The sequence below is a fragment of the Natrix helvetica genome, assembly GCF_964273705.1.
Source record: "Natrix helvetica genome assembly, chromosome: 5".
In the NCBI taxonomy this organism is placed as follows: domain Eukaryota; kingdom Metazoa; phylum Chordata; class Lepidosauria; order Squamata; family Natricidae; genus Natrix; species Natrix helvetica.
The window spans coordinates 34,514,635-34,534,875 of NC_138551.1; the positions used below are offsets into that span (position 1 = coordinate 34,514,635).

Consider the following 20,241-nt stretch of genomic DNA (forward strand, 5'->3'; position numbering starts at 1 on the left):
AATGATAATTTCCCTGAGATTTGGCTCTTTACCTTATAGTTAGAGCATGGACTCCAGTGACATTTTCCCCTTCAAGTGAACCCTGGAAGTAGAGCACATATCACAATCTGGGGTTTTGCACCACTCAGATTTACTTAGATGAGATGGATGGTGTAGAAGTTTAATAAATAAATGAACAAAAGTCTATTGTGTTCTGTGTCTTGCCTTGCACGTTTTTGAATTTAACTGAACTTGATTATGAACTGTATTAAGAATGTATGTATTTGTTTCCTTTAAAAACAATAAATTAGAAGTCATCTAGGGAGGGATCAGACATTTTGACCAATCCTTGAGCTTGTCAATATGCAAATGTTTTTTTCTGGTCTGGTAAAGAAAATGACTTGATATATAGTCGTATGCAGGAGTGGGTTCTAGCTGGCGTTACTGCCAGTTCGCTTGTGGGCGTGCTGTATGCGTGCTATGCGTGCATGCACAGTTCAATATAAATCTCAGAAACAAGATGGTGGCGCTGACTGCGGCGACCAGGCAACCGGTTCAGAGGCATGGCCAACCTAGGTCTCTGCCGGTTCTGTGACCCAGGGTCACTGTAGGTAGGCATGCCACTACTGGATCAGCTGAACCAGGCCGAACTGGTAGGAACCCACCAATGTTCGTATGCCATGTTACATAATTAGTTTTCTACCAAGGTTCTGGTTGGATATGAGACCATGTATGGCATTTGGAGTAGTTTTCTAACCTTGGCTCTACTCTAGCTTTCCTCACTAGGGGATTCTCGGTCAATGTACCATGATAAGAAAAGCATTTTTGGAAGAAAGCAAGTGGAACGGCTTCAGAGAGAAAGTTGTTCTTTTAAATCCAAGGATTATGTGAGCTTTGGGCAAAGTAATTGGCAATGTGGAGTGGCAAAGCAGAAAAAAACTAGCTTAGCAGGATTGTAGAGTACAGCCTGATAGAAGAACCAACTGTAGAGTTGCCTGCAGAGAAAACTAGTAATTTAGCAATCTTACTGCGTGTAAAGAACTATAGATAATCAAAACAGAGTGTAACTTACAGAGAAGTCTTTACGTTGTTTGCATGCAGGTTCTGATTTTAAATATTAGGAAAAATAAAGAGTGACAGAAGATTCTTAATCTAAGGATCACTTTGGAAAAAATATGACAAGAATAAAACCTTTTCTGCTTCACTGTCTGCTGAAACGGAATGCACTGAAAGCTCTCCAGAGGAGGGATAATGCCAAGAAAAGAAAGGAGAAGGATTCTTTCAATAGTATTTCTTTATTCTTAGAACTTGATCATTAAAATGAAATAAGAGATGACATCAAAATATATTTAGGAAAACACTTTTAAGATGGAGAGAAAGCAAAGGAGAGCAAGGAATGTATGCTGGTTCATAGATATTTTGATGCTGTTTCTTTGATTATAATTGTTGAAAGTTGATGACACATTTCCTTCCATTTTGAGGTGAGACATAGAAGAAAACTGTACTGAATAGGCTAAAAAGGCAATGGAAAATAAAGGACCTTCCACCAAACTTGCTCCACATCTATTTCATCCTATATCAGCACAGTGTTGGCCACATGCTGTGGGTCAATTTAAGGAAATGCTTGCTGATACAGAAGAGGAGATTGTTTAGAATGACAGTAGAATAACAGATACGAACAATCAGCAATTGAAATGTTGTTGGAAAAAGTTTACTGTTCTGAAAGAAGACAGTGATAATTAGTTTCATGCTCTTGACATGAAAATTGTCGGTGTTGATATTGTTGCCTGAAGTCAAGCTCAGTAGAGAGCTGACTTTACTCTGCTTATCCATTCTGTACATTTGTGGTCCTTATTGCCCCCAACAATGTGGGTCCCCCTTACTGACCTCAGAAAGATGGAAAACTGAGTCAATCTTGAGCCCCTTCAGGATCGAACTTTAGTCTGTAGAGTTAGTCTATAATGCTGCATTCTAACCAATGGGTCACTATTTTGTTTTATGTAATATGCTTTTATTTTTGAACAATGTCATTTTTATAAAAACAAAGCAAAATGTTAATATAATATGATTTCTAGCCTCTCTATATTTATTTCTTCCAATAAAAAAAAAACGTAAGCTAATAAAAGCAAACAAAAAAGAAATTGTGTCCCCCACTTCTCTCTTTCTATTTGCAAGGAGAATTTTATGAAGGATTGTTCCGTTTAAAGAAGTTGGCCTATTCATTGGCCGAGCTTATATTTCTTCTGCTTCAACATTTTTGAGTCAGATGGTGGATTTTCATAGTCAAAGGAGCATTTCTTCCTATTCCTGGTTCCAAAAAATGTCTCCTCTTCAGGTTCAGAAGTATTAAATTTAGTTTCTGGGGGAAAAATAGAATGGAAGGAATATTATTTTACTTTGCATATGCAGCCCCTGCATATTCCCAACAGCTGACCTAAGTGTTGTGGTATGTGCTTAAATAGTTTGGAAAATAGAATGAAACCAGCAAGTGAGGGTTGGAAAAATTATCACCCTTTCTTCCATTATGATTATGGAAGGGGTTGCCCTTTTAAGTAGAAAGGCAATTTTGTAAGAACCTGGTGGGAGTAGTTATAGAAAACTGCTATAGGCAGTTCTTCTGAATTCTGTCTGTGTTGTGGGGAGAAAAATGTCAAATTGCATTGTTAAAGTCACCTTGGCTTCCATCTGTCTGCAAATCTCACGCTAATTGAGGTGACATGTGATTCCCACCCTTCCAATTTCTAGCTACAGTGGGGCAAAAAAGTATTTAGTCAGCCACCAATTGTGCAAGTTCTCCCACTTAAAAAGATGAGAGAGGCCTGTAATTGGCATCATAGGTAGACCTCAACTATGAGAGACAAAATGTAAAAAAAAACCCCAAACAATCACATTGGCTGATTTGGAAAGAATTTATTTGCAAATTATGGTGGAAAATAAGTATTTGGTCACCTACAAACAAGCAAGATTTTTGGCTCTCACAGACCTGTACCTTCTTCTTTAAGAGGCTCCTCTGTCCTGCACTCATTACCTGTATCAATGGCACCTATTTGAACTTGTTATCAGTATAAAAGACACCTGTCCACAACCTCAAACAGGCACACTCCAACCTGCACTATGGTGAAGACCAAAGAGCTGTCAAAGGACACCAGAAACAAAATTGTAGACCTGCACCAGGCTGGGAAGACTGAATCTGCAATAGGCAAGCAGCTTGGTGTGAACAAATCAACTGTGGGAGCAATAATTAGAAAATAGAAGACATACAAGACCACTGATAATCTCCCTTGATCTGGGGCTCTCACCCCATGGGGTCAAAATGATCACAAGAACGGTGAGCAAAAATCCCAGGACCACATGGGGGGACCTAGTGAATGACCTGCAGAGAGCTGGGACCAACGTAACAAAGGCTACCATCAGTAACACACTACGTCGCCAGGGACTCAGATCCTGCAGTGCCAGACGTGTCCCCCTGCTTAAGCCAGTACATATCCAGGCCCATCTGAAGTTTGCTAGAGAGCATTTGGATGATCCAGAAGAGGATTGGGAGAATGTCATATGGTCAGATGAAACCAAAATAGAACCGTTTGGTAGAAACACAACTCGTCGTGTTTGGAGGAGAGAGAATGCTGAGTTGCATCCAAAGAACACCATACCTACTGTGAAGCATGGGGGTGGCAACATCATGCTTTGGGGCTGTTTCTCTGCAAAGGGACCAGGACGACTGATCCATGTACAAGACAGAATGAATGGGGCCATGTATCGTGAGATTTTGAGTGCAAACCTCCCTCCATCAGCAAGGGCATTGAAGATGAAAAGTGGCTGGGTCTGTCAACATGATAATGATCCCAAAAATACCACCCGGGCAACGAAGGAGTGGTTTCGTAAGAAGCATTTCAAGGTCATGGAGTGGCCTAGCCAGTCTCCAGATCTCAACCCCATAGAAAACCTTTGGAGGGAGTTGAAAGTCCATGTTGCCCAGCGACAGCCCCAAAACATCCCTGCTCTAGAGGAGATCTACATGGAGGAATGGGCCAACATATCAGCAACAGTGTGTGCCAACCTTGTGAAGACTTACAGGAAATGTTTGACCTCTGTCATTGCCAACAAAGGATACATAACGAAGTATTGAGATGAACTTTTGATATTGACCAAATACTTATTTTCCACCATAATTTGCAAATAAATTATTTCCAAATCAGCCAATGTGATTGTTTGGTGTTTTTTTTACATTTTGTCTCTCATAGTTGAGGTCTACCTATGATGCCAATTTCAGGCCTCTCTCATCTTTTTAAGTGGGATAACTTGCACAATTGGTGGCTGACTAAATACTTTTTTGCCTCACTGTATATTCTACAATTACTGTCTTGTACCAATATTTCTACGGAATAGCATATGCAATCTGAAACTCAGGATTATTCTGGAATAAATACAGAATCAGATAAAAATAAGAGTACATGTTATATTAATTTTTGTTTGAAAGTTCTGTATCTCAGCTCTTACGGTATTTTTGCTCCATCAAATTCTTATTTTTTTATTTTTATTTTTAAAATATACATCAACATAGATACATGAACAGTGTGGCATCTGGGTATCATTCATTTTGGGACAAATAGCAATAATAATATTAATAATATTTGTTACATTAATCAAACTTATGAAATCCTAGTATTAATATATCTACGTGTTTGTTTTAAAGTAGTTATTCAATATGTTCCATTTTAATGCCAATCACAATATTATTTGAATTTACATAGTACTGCCATCTTTCAACCTCTAAACTTTCCCTCTAGTTATTGCTTTTGTTCTATTGTATGAAAAATATATTTGATAATATTCCCCCTATTTCTTATTTCTGCCTCTATTCTGGCTTCTAGTTAGGCCACCATTACTAATCCTAGTCTTAATATACTTGTTTATATTAAAATATAGTCCTTTATTATTTAATTATTCAATGTTTCAATGCCCCATTCTAATGCCAATCCATATTATTTAAACATACTTAATAATACCACCTTTCAACCTCTAATCTTTCCATCTAGTTATTACTTTATATAAGAGTGTGTATTCTTATTTCTACCTCTATTCTAGTTTTTAATCAGGCCATCATTATATTAAAAAAAAAGAAAGATAAATTTCCCCCCTATCTATCCATTATCTCTTGCTCATTTTAATACTTCAATTCTTATTCATTTATTTAGCTTTCCTTCAATACTCCGCTCTTGGATCCTAGTCTCTCTCTACATCTGCATCTTCATTGTTCAGTCTAAACATTTCTCCCATCTCTAGCCACCTATGCTGTCAGGCCTCCAAAATATCTACCCAGGACCCTATCTCCCTTTCAAAAGCATCTTCCTGCTTATCTGATTCTATTTTTAAATCTCTTAAATTCCCTTATTTATTTCATCATTCATTATTATCTTTATTATTTTCTCCTTATCATCATCTTCCTTTATTTGCTGGTTTGTCTGTTCTGTCTTTTTCTTCATTTTTCTGTTGTCTCCTCTCTTTCCTGTAATTTTTGGTCTTCATTATTCAATCATTCATTATCAGTTGCAGGGTATTTCCTACTTTCCCACTTATGCCATGCAATAGGTTCTTTTTCTCCCTGACATAGTGTCCTTAATACTTTGAAACATCTTTTCTTATTTTAGTAAGTCCCGCTCTTACTCAATAGTCCAAAAACAATATATTCAAGCTTAATGTTGCTCCTCAGAAAGTACAATGCTCATAGTTCTTTATATTCCAGGATTATTCAATCAGTTCCATTTAGATAGTCCAGGAAAATTTCCAAAAATCAGAAGTCACTTAACTTTACTTAAGAGTCTTCCTTATTCCCATAGTTGAGTTTCCAGTAATCATAAAATAAATAATTATAGAATGGTAGGTATCACCACAGTCCTCCAGATGAATATTGTTTATTTATCTTATCAAAAACGTTCCTAGGCTTGTAGGAGTATGGTATATTTTCCATTCATCAGTAGGTGGCGTTCTCAGCTTAGGTTTCAGTGTTATTTCAAATGTAAAGTTGTTTAATCCAATTTTAATTTAGTTTGGAGAAGTAAAGTCAATTATTCAAGTAGATAGTTCCAGCATTTTAAAATGCCTTTCCAAAACAACAGCTACCCTGTTTGAAAGTCCAATTTTCCATGTTTTAAAAAGTCTTTAGCTTTTCTCTCCTTAGTTTCTTTCAGGTCTATAATTTTTCTTTGTATAATTGTTTGCTGCTTTAACAAATAGTTCAAAGAGTCTCTCTTCCTGGATTTCTCTCTCTTTTTCTTTTAAAGAAATAAAAAATAAAAAAGGAATATTCTCACCCAGCTCTAGTCACTATCCATCAGTGCACTTTCTTTGTTGCCTCAGCTGTCACAGCATCACAGCAGCCATGATGGCTGCCTCTTCTCATTGTGAATGAAAGGGAAGAAGCCCTGAGTCGAAGAAGAGTTATGGCTTTTCGTGACTGCAAGGTGCCCCTCTTTTCTTCACCACCCCTACACGGTAGCTTTAGCTCCTTTTAGAGCCCTCCAATGGGGAGAACCCAGTCCTCACATCTGATCTCAGTGTGATGTGAGCCGGAAGTTCCAAATTCTTAATTATTATAATGCTTAAACCCAAAGGGCATGGCCAGTTTTAAAATGTTAGGAATGACACTGTTGAAGATTACAGTTAAATTCAAATATATTAAAACCATAGGCGTCTATAGGATCTTGCAGCTGTTGTAAAAATGATGAAAGGAGCATCATACCACATGATGCTCACTCTTTTCATATGGGCGAGATGCATTATTGTCCTGAAAAAGGCCAACCACAATAGTGCAAAGCTGGTTTTGTCATTCTATTCTCAAACTTGACAAGCTTTGCATTGCTGCAAAAGTGCCAGTAATTGGTCTATTGTTGTTATTGCTAGGGTTCCTGGCATGCAGAAAACATAAAGGTTGATATATTTTCCCCTGTTAACACTCTTAGAATTTATTCAATAAAATAAATTCTTTTTGGCCATTATACCTTGCTTTTACCTTCAAATTCTACAGAACCTATTGACTCCTGATTGGCTACCTAGTGCCAACACAAAATAAGAACCAAGAGTTAAATCATACATGTTAGTGGTTTCTATGCCTGCCTCAATATTCTTAACGCACATGCATGTAAATTAATGAATTCTCAAGGACTAATATTTTAACACTTATGGAGTTAAAACAGTGTCAACACCAAAAATAAAAGTGTGATAGCATTTTGGGTATTTCATGTGGCTAAAAATGATGCAACAACAGGCAATTGAAAGAAGAGGAAATTTGGCAGGATTTTTTTAAATAGAGGAAATATTATGAGTAGGAAGTTAACTACAGGAACTGTGGGGTAGAGTGATCATGTCATACTTGAATTCCCTATAACGGAACCACAGATAACTGAATTAAGTCAGACTAGTGTTTTAGACATTAAAAGAAGTGACTTCAAAAAACTTAGAAAGAGGTTATAAAGGATTCCATGGATCGAAATTCAAAAAGGAAAAACAAAGATGCTTGGAAAACAGTGAAAAATGATGTAATGAAGGCCCAAGCAAAAACAATATTGTTATCATCATCAGCCATTCAATCATGTCTGTCCTTTGGTCATTCTATGAATCAGCACACTCCATGCCCCCCTACAGAGAAACAAAAACAAGATATTAGATGAGACCAACATGGTTGCACAAAGGGATTTCCAACAATCTGAGGCACAGACAAACATAAAAAAATGCAAAAGGACACATAACTAAAACAAAATACTGGCAAATAGCCCGAATCTTCAAGGAGGGAGTTGGGAAAACTAAGGCCCATAAAATTGGCAACTGATGTCAATAATGATAACAAAATTATTTATTTCAGTATGTAACGAACAAGAAGAAACTCAATGAAATGGTAGGTCCACTAATGCGAGAAAATGGCAAGAAGGTGACAGACAGTGGGGAGAAAACAAGACTGCTTAATTCCTTCTTTGTATCTGTTTGTACACAAAAGAAAGAAAAAACTCAACCTAACAAAAGCAGCACCAAGGAAGATAAAACAGGTATTTAAGTCAAAATAGGCAAGGAATTAGTAAGAGAATACCTATTCACCATTCAGAGGCTACAGCAGAGAAGGAACGTCTCCTGGTTTCCACCAGCTGATGTTCCTTGGCTGATGGATCTGTACAATGGCCAACCTGCCTGTCCAAATTGGATAAATAGCAACAATTGGGAGAATACAGTTCTTATTCAATTGGCCCCAAGCCATGTAGGGCTTAAAAGTTATTAACAACTTTAGTTGATAGCATCTAGAAAAATGGATAAACAGCAAGCTAGTTTGTTTGATCCCATGAATCTATGACACTGTAATGAAATTCTATTCCTGTTCTCCAGAATATTCATATATTGGGTTGATAAATGTATGTTTGGGCAGATGGAAAAAAATCCATTAGTTCTCTGAACAATCGTAATGATGATAGCAATATCTAAAAAAAGAAGAGTTTTTAAGAAAAGGAGAGTTTTAAGTTACAGCTGAAAAAAAGAGTAGCTGTAGCTTTTAGACTTATATATCACCCCATAGTGCTTTACAGCACTCTCTAGGAGATTTACAATGTGAGATATTGCCCCCAACAGTCTGGATCCTCATTTTACTGACCTCGGAAGGATGGAAGGCTGAGTCAATCTTGAGCTCCCTCAGGGTCAGACTCCTGGTTATGGACAGAGTTTGTCTGCAGTACTGCTCCTAATGGTAAGAATATATAGGGAGAAAAGAAGGAAATACATTAGAACATGTAAAACCAACAGAAATATCAAATGAACTATATAATTAGTTCAACATTTTTAAAGAATTCTTCCTTATGGCATTGTGTCCTATATACTGAGAACAGTCATTATTCTGCTACTTGTAATGTAGGACAAAATGTCCCTGGGAAGATCTTGGTAAAATGTGTTGGCCCTAATGAATAAGCAGTGTATTTTCAGCACACCAAAGACACAGTTATCTTCTCGTGCACTCCATGTATAACTTTCAACTATAATTATTTTTCAATTATTAAACACATTAAAATCATAACACGGGAAAACAGAAATATATTTTTTGTGTTTTTTAAGGTCAGTCCACAAGAGAACTAACACAAATCTTGCTCTCAGGATTCAAGGGTAATCTCCCTGATACTCTTTCTGGGATATTCTCATAAAAGTGTACACAATGGTGATTTAAATGGTTTGACAATTTATTAAAAAAAAAACCCACTCAGTAGTCTTCCCAATTTGTTAGCTTCTTGGTATGATAGATGGCATCTTAAACAATGTACAATAGGTAAGAGTGGCAAGCCACTGCTAATTTTAGCTTCCTTGAAAATCTGAGGATTAGAATAACGTAATTTATTTTATATCTTAAACCGCTAAACTCTCTTAAGTACAAAAGTCCTTCATTGTGGTTCTCTTTGGCTTTCTTAAAATGAAGGAAGAACAAGATTCTCCCAGATTACCTCTGTCATTGCCATTCTAGATAATTTGAAGCCCCTGAGCATATCCCCTTCTGCTCATTTTTAGGATATCTGCAGTATTCTTATTCTCCAACTATTCACTGGGGCAGCACAGTGCTCAGTGATTAAGACACTGGGCTTGTGGGCTGTAGAACTGGCAGCCCAGGTTTGAGACCCAAGCATCATGTGATAGAGTGAGCTCCTGTCCTTTTTCCAGCTGCTGCCAACCTAGCCGTTTGAAAGTATGCAAATGTGAGTAGATAAATAGGTACTACTTCAGTGGGAAGGTAACTGTGTCCATGACATTATGCCGGCCATGTGACTGCGGAAATGTCTTTGGACAGCGCTGGCTCAATTGACTTGAAATAGAAATGAGCACTGCCCTCTATAGTCAGCAATGACTAGCGGAGTAAAATCCATGAGGACTCCTTTACCTTTACTTTTATTCACTAAATTATCGGACCATAGATAACCAATTTTACATCTCCCTACTTCTAACTCATATGTTTCTATAATATATCATGTTGCCAAATTCTACACAGCAGATTGCATAATTTGCCAATTTTGACTGCGAGCTAAAGCTGATCAAGCTTAACCCACCAAACTACTGCTATTTCTAATTGGTAGCTATTTCATTCAGCTCACACCAAACTACTGTTATTTCTAATTGGTAGCTTTTTCATTTGGGATATTTTGTCCCTTTGCTTTTATATCATTTCTATTTCTCTCTTTTATTCTATAGTCATTGCCCTAACAATGTTTAGATACAGACAGTCATAGTATTGATTCCATAAGCCCAGTGTTTTCATTTTGTCTTTGTGTGGGCATGTGCTTTCTTTGAGTTAGTTTTTGACTCCTGGTAGCTGTCTGGACTAGAGCCTGCAGTTATCTTGGCAAGATTTTTCAAAAGTGGTTTGCCGTTACCTGATTCCTAGGACTGGGAGAGAGTGACTGGCTCTAGAAGTCCTCCCAGTTTCTAGTCGGATGCCTTAAACACAATACCAAAGTAGCTCTCTTTAAAGTTAAATAAGCACAATTACGATTCTCTCATGAAAGATCACAACAAAAACTCATGTCATGATGTCTTTATTGTAATTTGCTGGTATAGCTATAAAGAAAAATAATAATAGTTCTTTCTTAAACTTTGTTTTGGTGAAAACTTTCCATTTTCATTACTTGTTTGGTTTAATCATCGGGCAAAAAATCTTTATTCATAAAGAATTTTTTTTTTAAAAAAACTGATATTGGCCTAAACCATCAAAGTAAAGAAAAACATAATGAAGGATTAAATGTACTTACATATACAAAAAGGAACACGGTGGTTCGTGGCTAACACACTGAGCTTGGCAATCAGAAGGTCAGCAATTCAGCAGTTTGAATCCCTAGCGCCATGTAACGGAGTGAGCTCCCGTTACTTGTCCCAACTTCTTCTAACCTAATAGTTTGAAAGCATGTAAAAATGCAAGTAGAAAAATAGCAACCACCTTTGGTGGGAAGGTAACAGTGTTCCATGTGCCTTTGGCGTTTAGTCATAACCACGGAGATGTCTTCAGACAGTGCTGGCTCTTCGGCTTTGAAATGGAGATGAGCACCGCCCCCTAGAGTCGGGAACGACTAGCTCATATGTGCAAAGGGAACTTTTACTTTATACAAAATCTAAAATACTTTGATGCTTCTAAATTAAAACTATTAAGTTATATTAATACAACTCAAAAGAATTACAGTGGAAATAAGAATATTTTCAGCCTCATTCACCAATTTTATTCTTCCCTGATACTAGTATCTAGTGTATGAAATCTATACTTAAAGCTAGTATGTCAAGTTTGGAAAATATGAAAATAGTTTCTATCCCGTGTCTTCTCTTCTAGATTATTTACCCAAGTTGTAAATGTGGCTAATTATCAGTTCAATAATGTAACTACAGAAAACTTTATGAGAGACTGTTTTTTCTTCCTAGTGTTTCCCACAAGTGCAAGGCGCACTTTTTTAAATCAACCAAGTATTTGTTGCCCAGTGGTGGGTTCCGGACCTCCTTGCAACTGGTACAGTTGCAATGGGGCCCGGCATCCACCACATGAATGCACGCAGTGCATGCATGCGTTTTTACCTCCTCCATGCGCGTGCCGGAAGCACCAAAGAGCTCAAATACAGGTAAGGAGCTCGGGCAAGTGGGTGGACCTTCCGGAGCACCATACCAGAACGGTACCCGATGCTCTGGGCAGGCACCGGTATGCCCGTACTGGGGCGTACTGCCTGCAACCCACCACTGTTGTTGCCTGAGCCTGACATCATGGGCTGAAAAAGAGTGATTGGCCTAAACTCACCCAATCAGCTTTCAGAGTGTTTAAGGAGGAACTAGAACTCACAATGACTTGGGTTTTGGCCTAATGTCTTGGCCACTAGACCAAACTTGTTGTATTCTCGGAGCGTCCACCAGCAGGTGGCGCTAGAGGAGGCCTGTCCACGCGTGCCCAGGATTGGTCGTTTCAAACAGGTTCCAGGGCGGCACGAGCGTCGAGCCCCTATTGGCTACCGGCTTGACAGCTGGAGAATATAAATAGCTGTCAACCGGCTTTCAGTTCAGTTCAGTTACTAAGTTGAATAAATCAGTTACTGTTACTGGTTGTCTGTCAGTTATTACCTGATATTTAATACTGGCGACGAGGACGGGCGGATCCAACCCAGCAAAACAAGTTACAATGACGACTTCATCGATGTTCGCCCCATTTCGTGTGGAGGCAGAAACCTGGGAGGCGTTTGTGGAAAGATTTGAATGTTTCCTCCTGGCACACGACTTAACAAGCCTTTCGCTGGAGAGGAAAAGAGGCATCTTTTTAAACTACTGTGGACCAGAGATGTTCGCAACCGCAAGAGCTCTCTCAGCTCCCACCCCTGTACACACGGTGCCTTGGGAAACGTTAATGGCAAAATTAAAAACACATTATGAACCAGCACCTTCACGTTTTGCAAGGCGACAAGATTTTCGCCACTGCATTCAAGGAGAGGGGCAATCCATAAGCCACTACGTGGCTGCGCTCCGTGCGGCTGCTATTCCTTGTGAATTTGCTGATTTGGACGAAGCCCTGTTGGAACAATTTATTTACGGTCTGAAAGACGTTAAATTACATCGCCGAATTCTATCCCGGTCAGACCTCACCTTGAAAATTGCCGTTGATGAGGCTCGCGCAGCGGAGATGGCCGAACAGTCAACCCCTGACCGTAGACGGTTGCCACAGCCGTTGCCAACGGGACAACAGTTTCCATCGCCTCAAGTAAACCATCAACAACTAGCCTCCTCTATACAATCAGAAATTGACTTAGCAATAGATCGTCTGCAATCATTAAATTTTAGAGACAGTCGCGCCTGCATGAGCTGCAGCGGCAAGCACGCACGCTCAACCTGCCGATTTAGGGCAGCTATTTGCCGGAAATGCGGGAAAAAAGGACACTTAGCAGCAATATGCCGCTCATCCGCCCCTGACAACCGGCCACAAAATCAAAATGCTGCCTACCGTTTTTCTGCACCTGCTCCACCAAATCGCCGCCTAAATTCTCTATCTCTGGGAGACATCCAAGAATATAACCCCGAATGGGTTGTCGACTCAGCATCCGCATCTGCAGGAGGTCGCGGTAAGATGCACCTGACTATCTTCCTCGAAGGCCGGCCTTGCTCTATGGAGCTAGATACAGGCTCAGCTCGCTCAATTATTTCTTGGCAAACATTATCATCTATTCTACCCCACTACAAAGTACAGCAACTCAGCCCTGCAAACTGCCGCCTGAAAGACTACCAGGGAAACTCCATCAAGCTCCTAGGCTGCGCTAAGCTACTAGTTACTTATGGCTCCTTCACAGGCCACCTACCATTATTAGTGGTACAGGATCCCCTGGCCTCTTTATTGGGGCTCGATTGGTTCAGTGCTCTGGGTTTGTCAATAACTGGCATCCATGCAACGCAATACTCTTCCTTACCTACTAACAATTTCACCTCACTAATTGCGGAATTCAAAGATGTTTTCTCACCATCATTAGGCTGCTACAAGGGCTCCCCAATATCTTTAAACCTCGACCCTTCAATAGCTCCCATCAGGCTTAAGGCCAGACGTCTACCATTCGCCTTAAAGGCGAAAGTAGACGCGGAAATTGACAAACTCCTGGAACAAGGAGTTCTACAACCAGTCGATTTTTCCCCTTGGGAAACTCCAATTGTTGTTCCCCTAAAATCTGACGGTTCTGTAAGAATATGCGCAGATTTTAAAACAACAATTAATAAAGCCCTCCAAGCACATCCCCACCCAGTACCGGTAGTCCAGCACGTACTACACACATTAGGACGAGGTAAGATATTCGCAAAATTAGATCTAGCCCAGGCCTATCAACAGCTACCTGTTGATGAAGCCACAGCACTGGCACAGACAATAGTCACCCACCGCGGGGCTTTTAAATGTCGTAGGCTGCAATTCGGCGTCAGTGTGGCCCCAGGAATATTCCAGGGATTGATGGAGCGGTTGCTCCATGGCATTCCTGGGGTCACACCCTATTTCGATGATGTGCTCATTGCAGCCAAAGACGCCCCCACGCTAATAAAATCCCTACGTGCGGTCCTCCAAAAATTCCGGGCTGCAGGCCTCCATCTTAAGGCATCAAAGTGTAAATTGGGAGTTCCTGCCGTCGAATTCCTAGGATTCCTAATAAATAAAGATGGAATCCACCCATCACCAAAAAAAGTGGAGGCAATCCTTTCCGCACCAACCCCAACCAATAAGGTTGAGTTGCAGGCTTTCCTAGGCCTCCTCAATTTTTATTCGTCATTCATTCCACACAAAGCGTCGTTAGCAGAGCCCCTCCACCGACTTTTAGACACTTCAGCACCATGGCTCTGGACCAGCCGCGAGGCGCAGGCGCTCGCGGCTGTCAAAAAGGCTTTGACAGCTCCACCAGTGCTAGCGCAATACGACGAGAAATGGCCCCTGCAGCTAGCTTGCGACGCCTCTCCATTTGGAGTTGGCGCAGTGCTGAGCCACGTATATCCTGACGGCTCAGAGGCCCCCATAGCGTTCTACTCCCGCACCTTGTCCAAGCCTGAGCGTAATTATAGCCAGCTGGACAAGGAGGCGCTGGCCGCCGTTGCGGGAGTAAAACGTTTCCACCATTACCTGTATGGGCGGCCATTTACCCTCCTAACGGACCACAAACCACTTCTAGGCATTTTAGCTGGCGACCGCCCCACTCCAGAAATTTTATCTCCCCGCATGTCCCGTTGGGCGGAATTCTTATCAGCCTATAACTACACACTGATCCATAAGCCAGGCATTACAATGGGAAATGCAGATGCTTTGAGCCGCTGCCCTTTACCGATTCCGGTATTGGACCCAGCTCCTACAGAAACAATCTGCCTTTTAGATGAATTGCAACTTCCACTGTCTGCATCAGACATAGCAATACATTCCAAAGCAGACCCCATCATCTCAAAAATAATTCATTTCGTCCGCAGTGGATGGCCTAATTCTGATATAGACCAGCCACTACTGCCATTCTATCGCCGCCGAACGGAACTGTCATCTCTCCAAGGCTGCCTGCTCTGGGGACACAGAATAGTAATCCCAAGCAAATTGCGCCAGGCACTGCTATCTCGTCTCCATGAGGGCCACCCTGGCATTGTCCGTATGAAATGCCTGGGGCGCAGTTACGTCTGGTGGCCCTCCATGGATGCAGACATTTCAGCGTGGGTACAGGAATGCCCTCAATGCCAGCAGGTCCGCCCCGCACCACCAGCAGCCCCATCCAGAGAATGGGAACAACCCAGATCGCCGTGGAGCAGACTCCACGTGGATTTTTTAGGACCAATAGAGGGAACCACCTTTTTCTTGGTAATTGACGCATGGTCAAAATGGGTAGAAATGTTCCCTATGCATTCAACTACGTCTGCAGCCACTATAAAAATCTTAGACAACTTATTCACAACACATGGGTTACCTGACATCATAGTGTCAGATAACGGGCCCCAATTTACTTCACAAGAATTTCAGACATTTCTCCAACGCCAGGGCATTCGCCACGCTCCCGTGGCTCCATTCCACCCGGCGGCTAATGGAATGGCAGAGCGCGCGGTGCGCACTGCCAAGGAATCACTGGCATGCATGGCTCATTTGCCAATGCAGCAACGAGTAGCCACATTCTTAAGATGCCAGCATACCACCCCTTGCCCAATAACTGGCAAAGCCCCTTCCGAGTTGTTAATGGGAAGGAAACTCCGTACGACGTTAGACAGATTGCATCCATTTTACGCTACCCCTTCCTACCCATCCTCTCCCCCCCCTAGGGTTTTCATGGTAGGGGAAAGAGTGTTCGCTAAAAACTTTGCAGGGGATCCTAAATGGGTGCCTGGTGTTGTATCGGAGCTAACAGGGCCCTGTTCCTATAGGGTCCTCCTTGGAGATGGAAGAGTGTGGAGGAGGCACATAGATCAGCTGAGGCGAAGAGACACCGGTGCAGCATTAAACAGCTCAAATGTTCCAAATGTTATTCCAAGTTCACAAAGACCTGACGACGACGCCCATCGGCCCAGATCTGAGCGAACAACTAGCTCCGGCGGCCAAATCAATGATCCGATACCGGCAAGCTATCTACCTGGTGAGTTGGGAGGAGTTCCACGGTTTGGCCCTTCATGGACACTTCCTCGAAGCGATCCTCCCTCTACGGCGGCGGTCACTCCACAGCTAAGAAGATCGCAACGCGTGCGCAGAAGGCCAACCAGGTTCCAGGATTACGCATGCGCGGACAAGGGGGAAGGAGTGTTGTATTCTCGGAGCGTCCACCAGCAGGTGGCGCTAGAGGAGGCCTGTCCACGCGCGCCCAGGATTGGTCGTTTCAAACAGGTTCCAGGGCGGCACGAGCGTCGAGCCCCTATTGGCTACCGGCTTGACAGCTGGAGAATATAAATAGCTGTCAACCGGCTTTCAGTTCAGTTCAGTTACTAAGTTGAATAAATCAGTTACTGTTACTGGTTGTCTGTCAGTTATTACCTGATATTTAATAAAACTGACTGTATGAAACACTTTGTATTAATTAGAAATTTATCTTTTTTAATTATGTGGTCTAAAATTGTTTTTTCTCTAGGTGTGCACACAATGCAATAAGTATGAGTATAATCTTTATTGTCATTGTACTTAAATACAATGAAATTGGTTTTAACCTCACTGGTGCAAAATTATAACAGAAACGAAAAAAGAAAGAAAAAGAAAAAAAAACTAGCGTGTGCATGGAGTTATTATGGTTGTATTTAAAAGTCTCACAGCCCAAGGATAGAAACTATCTTTAAACCTGTTTGTTCGGCTGGCTATACTTTGATGTCTTCTGCCTGATGGTAGAAGTGCAAAGAGACACTGACTAGGGTGTGAATCATCTCTGAGTATCTTCCTTACTTTGCTAAAGCAGCGAGATCTGGCGATGTCATCCAGTGGTGTCAGAAGGCAACCAATGGTTTCTTGTGCTAAATTGATCACTCTCTGTCGTGCCTTCCTGTCCACAGCTGTTAAACCAGCATACCATACTGTAATACAATATGTGAGGACATTTTCTATGGTGGACTGATAGAAAGAGGTCATCAGCCGTTGTTCCACCTGATTTTTTCGCAGGACTCTAAGGAAATAAAGTCTCTGTTGGTCCTTTCCAATCACCTGAGACGTGTTGTTTTTCCAGGTGAGATCTTGACTAATAAGCATTCCCAAGAATTTAAAAGAGGAAACCCTCTCCAAACAGCCCCCTCGACATACAGTGGGGCAGGTTCCTCTCTGTGCTTCTGGAAGTCTAGCACCATCTCCTTTGTCTTACTAGTATTTAGATGTAAGTTGTTTCTTGAGCACCATGCGGATACCTTCTGGACTTCTTCCCTGTATGCTGATTCGTCCCTCCAGTTATGAGACCCAGCACTGTTGTGTCGTCTGCAAACTTTATTATAATGTTGGATGGATCAGAGGATATGCAGTCATATACAGCGAGTACAAGTATGGGCTGAGCACACAGCCCTGAGGGGAGTCTGGAATGGAAATATTAAAAAGAAAACAAAGTGATATAACACCCAGTTTAAAAAAAAAAAGAAATTGGTCATGTGATTCATGTGGTCATGTGATCAAAATGCAGATGTTTGGCAACTGACTTATATTTATGATGGTTGCAGAGTCCTGGGGTCATGTGATCACCTTTTGCAACCTTCTGACGAGCAAACTCAATTGGGAAGCTAGATTCCCATAACAGCCATGTTACTAACTTAATAACTGCAGTGATTCACTTAACAGCTAGAAGGTCATAAAATGGGGCAAAACTCACTTAACAATTGTCTTGCTTAATAATGGAAATTTTGGTCTCAGTTGTGGTTATAAGGTGAAAACTACCTGTAGTGCAGGAAAGAACTGGCATTGGCTGAAAAATTAACACATTAGTAAAGAGTCTAGTAAAGAGTTTTGGCAAAAGGTTGTTTCTTTATAGGAATTATATTAATATGTGTGCCCATTTTTAAGATAACACTAATCTATTAAATTGCTTTTATAATGTCTTAAAATCAATTTCATTTATTATTGCATTAATATTTTGGGGATTTAATCTATTAAATAGAGAACATAGCCTAAAATGAGTCTGATTTCCTGGATGCATACACACACACATTGCACCCCCCCCCCAAACTATTGTTTGACCATTGTTCAAGATGTAAAAACTTTTATCACAATTTAGATGTTGATACAGATAGTACATATAACTGTTGTCTTCCTGCTGTCTTCAGAACAGTGCATCAATGTTCGTCAACTATTCTCACAAATAGCATAAGAGTAATAATTGTGCTACTTTATACTTATGTGCTTTCTTATATTTGCTGCAAAAGGCTAATTATTATTCCTCTGGAAACTCTTCAAATATTACATTTATAAACCATTCAACTTTGTCAGCACCATTACTTTTGTTGGCTAATTTTCTTCTATATCTCCTGCACACTCTTTTTATTGAAATGTGAATAATGAACCGTCTTCTTCACAGATTTAGTTGTTAAAAGTTATTATATCCACTAGGAATTTTGACCATTGAGGTCCAGCACACTTAAAAGATGCTTGGTTGGGAAAGGAAGTCTAAGTAAAGCAGGTGAAGGCCACCCAGATATTTTAGCAAATTAACATTTATGACAAAACTGACACATCTTATTCTGTGGTACTAATAATTCCATTATGGTTTGTGTTTCAGTTTGTTTCAGATCCATGTGCCAGCAACCCTTGTCACCATGGCAACTGCACTAGTAATGGGGATGGATATATCTGTGTTTGTAATACTGGCTATGAAGGTACAAACTGTGAATATTCATTTTATGGTTCCCCAGTGTCTGGGTGGACAGAATCAGAGTTGCCAAATGAAAATAGGCTGGGAGCCGCTACCATGGAACCGGACATAATCCCGCCACGAGCCCAAGCAACAGTGACATTACCGACATGGGAACCCAAGGAGGGGCAAAAACTTGTGGATCTGAAATGGGATGAAGTAGAAGTAAGGTTTTTTTTTTTTAAAAAAAAAGCAAAATACGTACCATAAATTATTTCTGAATGAAATCCAGTAGGAGCTTTAGGAAGAGATTGTCTGTATGTGCCCCTATGTGGAAAGCTTGAAGGATCAAGAAAAATAACTAAGAGTTCTGTTTGTGAAATTTGTGGTGCAAAGTGTTAATTACAAAATTATCTTACAACTTGGTATAAATTTTTAATATTTTTCTGAGAAGTAATTAATTTTAATGAATGCCACCAGCATTGTTGTTGATCACAGACCGTATTTATTCTAAATACATAAATTATTTAATACTACCAAATGGACATTTGAGGGTATAGAGAAGTTCTTTTTTCTTTGGAATATTAAAAGAAACTTTTTTTATTTTCTGCAATTTAGTTCTGCAATTTTTAACAGTTTTCTCTTGATACCTGATATTTTTCAATAAAAGATCACAGAAGAAAATGGGCTAGGAGTTAAGTAAGTTTGAAATGCATACCCCCTGCATAACTACTACTTGTTGTATGCATTATAAAATATAGCATTATTTTCACTTCATTATTTGATTCTATTGTATGATAAAATATGGTACTGCATCTTTATCAAATTTCAGTTTAAGGGATTTTCCAAATATATTTGATAATTTATTTTGCAAGATTGATTTTTACACTCTTTAAAATCTATTGAAAATATTAATTAACTGATGATGTTTTATTTCTCATGTCCTACACTGAGAGAAAAGAAAATTATATTTTATATTTAGAAAGGGTAAGTTAGTATTTCAAATATTTCGTTCCATTTCTAAGAATTTGCTTTGTATTATTCATTTGTATGTAATAAGGTTTCTAGGAGAATATTAATGTTTTGATTTTTTCTGTAATAAAATAATTGGGCTGAACAGCCTAAAATCTGGGAAGAAAACAAAAAAATAAAAAAATGTTGAGAGCATTTCTAAAATAGGCAGGGAGTACCCCCAAATGTATAAGCTACTTAGATAGTAGCTTATACATTTGACTGAGCTGCTGCTGAATTTGCAATCTAAATCAATGTAGAAGACATATTAATAGCATACGTTAACACTTTTTAAAGAAGCTCTGCCTGAAAATAAACATTTTACCCACACAAAAAAACAAATACCTTATAGTATTTTTTCTTCCTTGGCCAGTAGTAATGGCTGTACTTTATATTGTGAAAAGTCTTTTCTCATAGGAAAAGATAATAATAATTGTTCTTCATTTTGCTGGCATCAGGTGGCAAAACATTGCTACCTATGATT

The 20,241-nt window shown here is 39.9% G+C and overlaps 1 protein-coding gene across 1 annotated transcript in view; it reads left to right on the forward strand.

Moving 5' to 3' along the window:
- DNER (delta/notch like EGF repeat containing) overlaps nt 1–20,241 on the forward strand; it is a 143,819-nt gene that overhangs the window by 68,205 nt on the left and 55,373 nt on the right. The window contains exon 2 of the mRNA XM_081956351.1: nt 18,675–18,971. Within this exon, the coding sequence (XP_081812477.1) occupies nt 18,675–18,971 (297 nt within the window). The remainder of the gene's footprint in view (nt 1–18,674; nt 18,972–20,241) is intronic.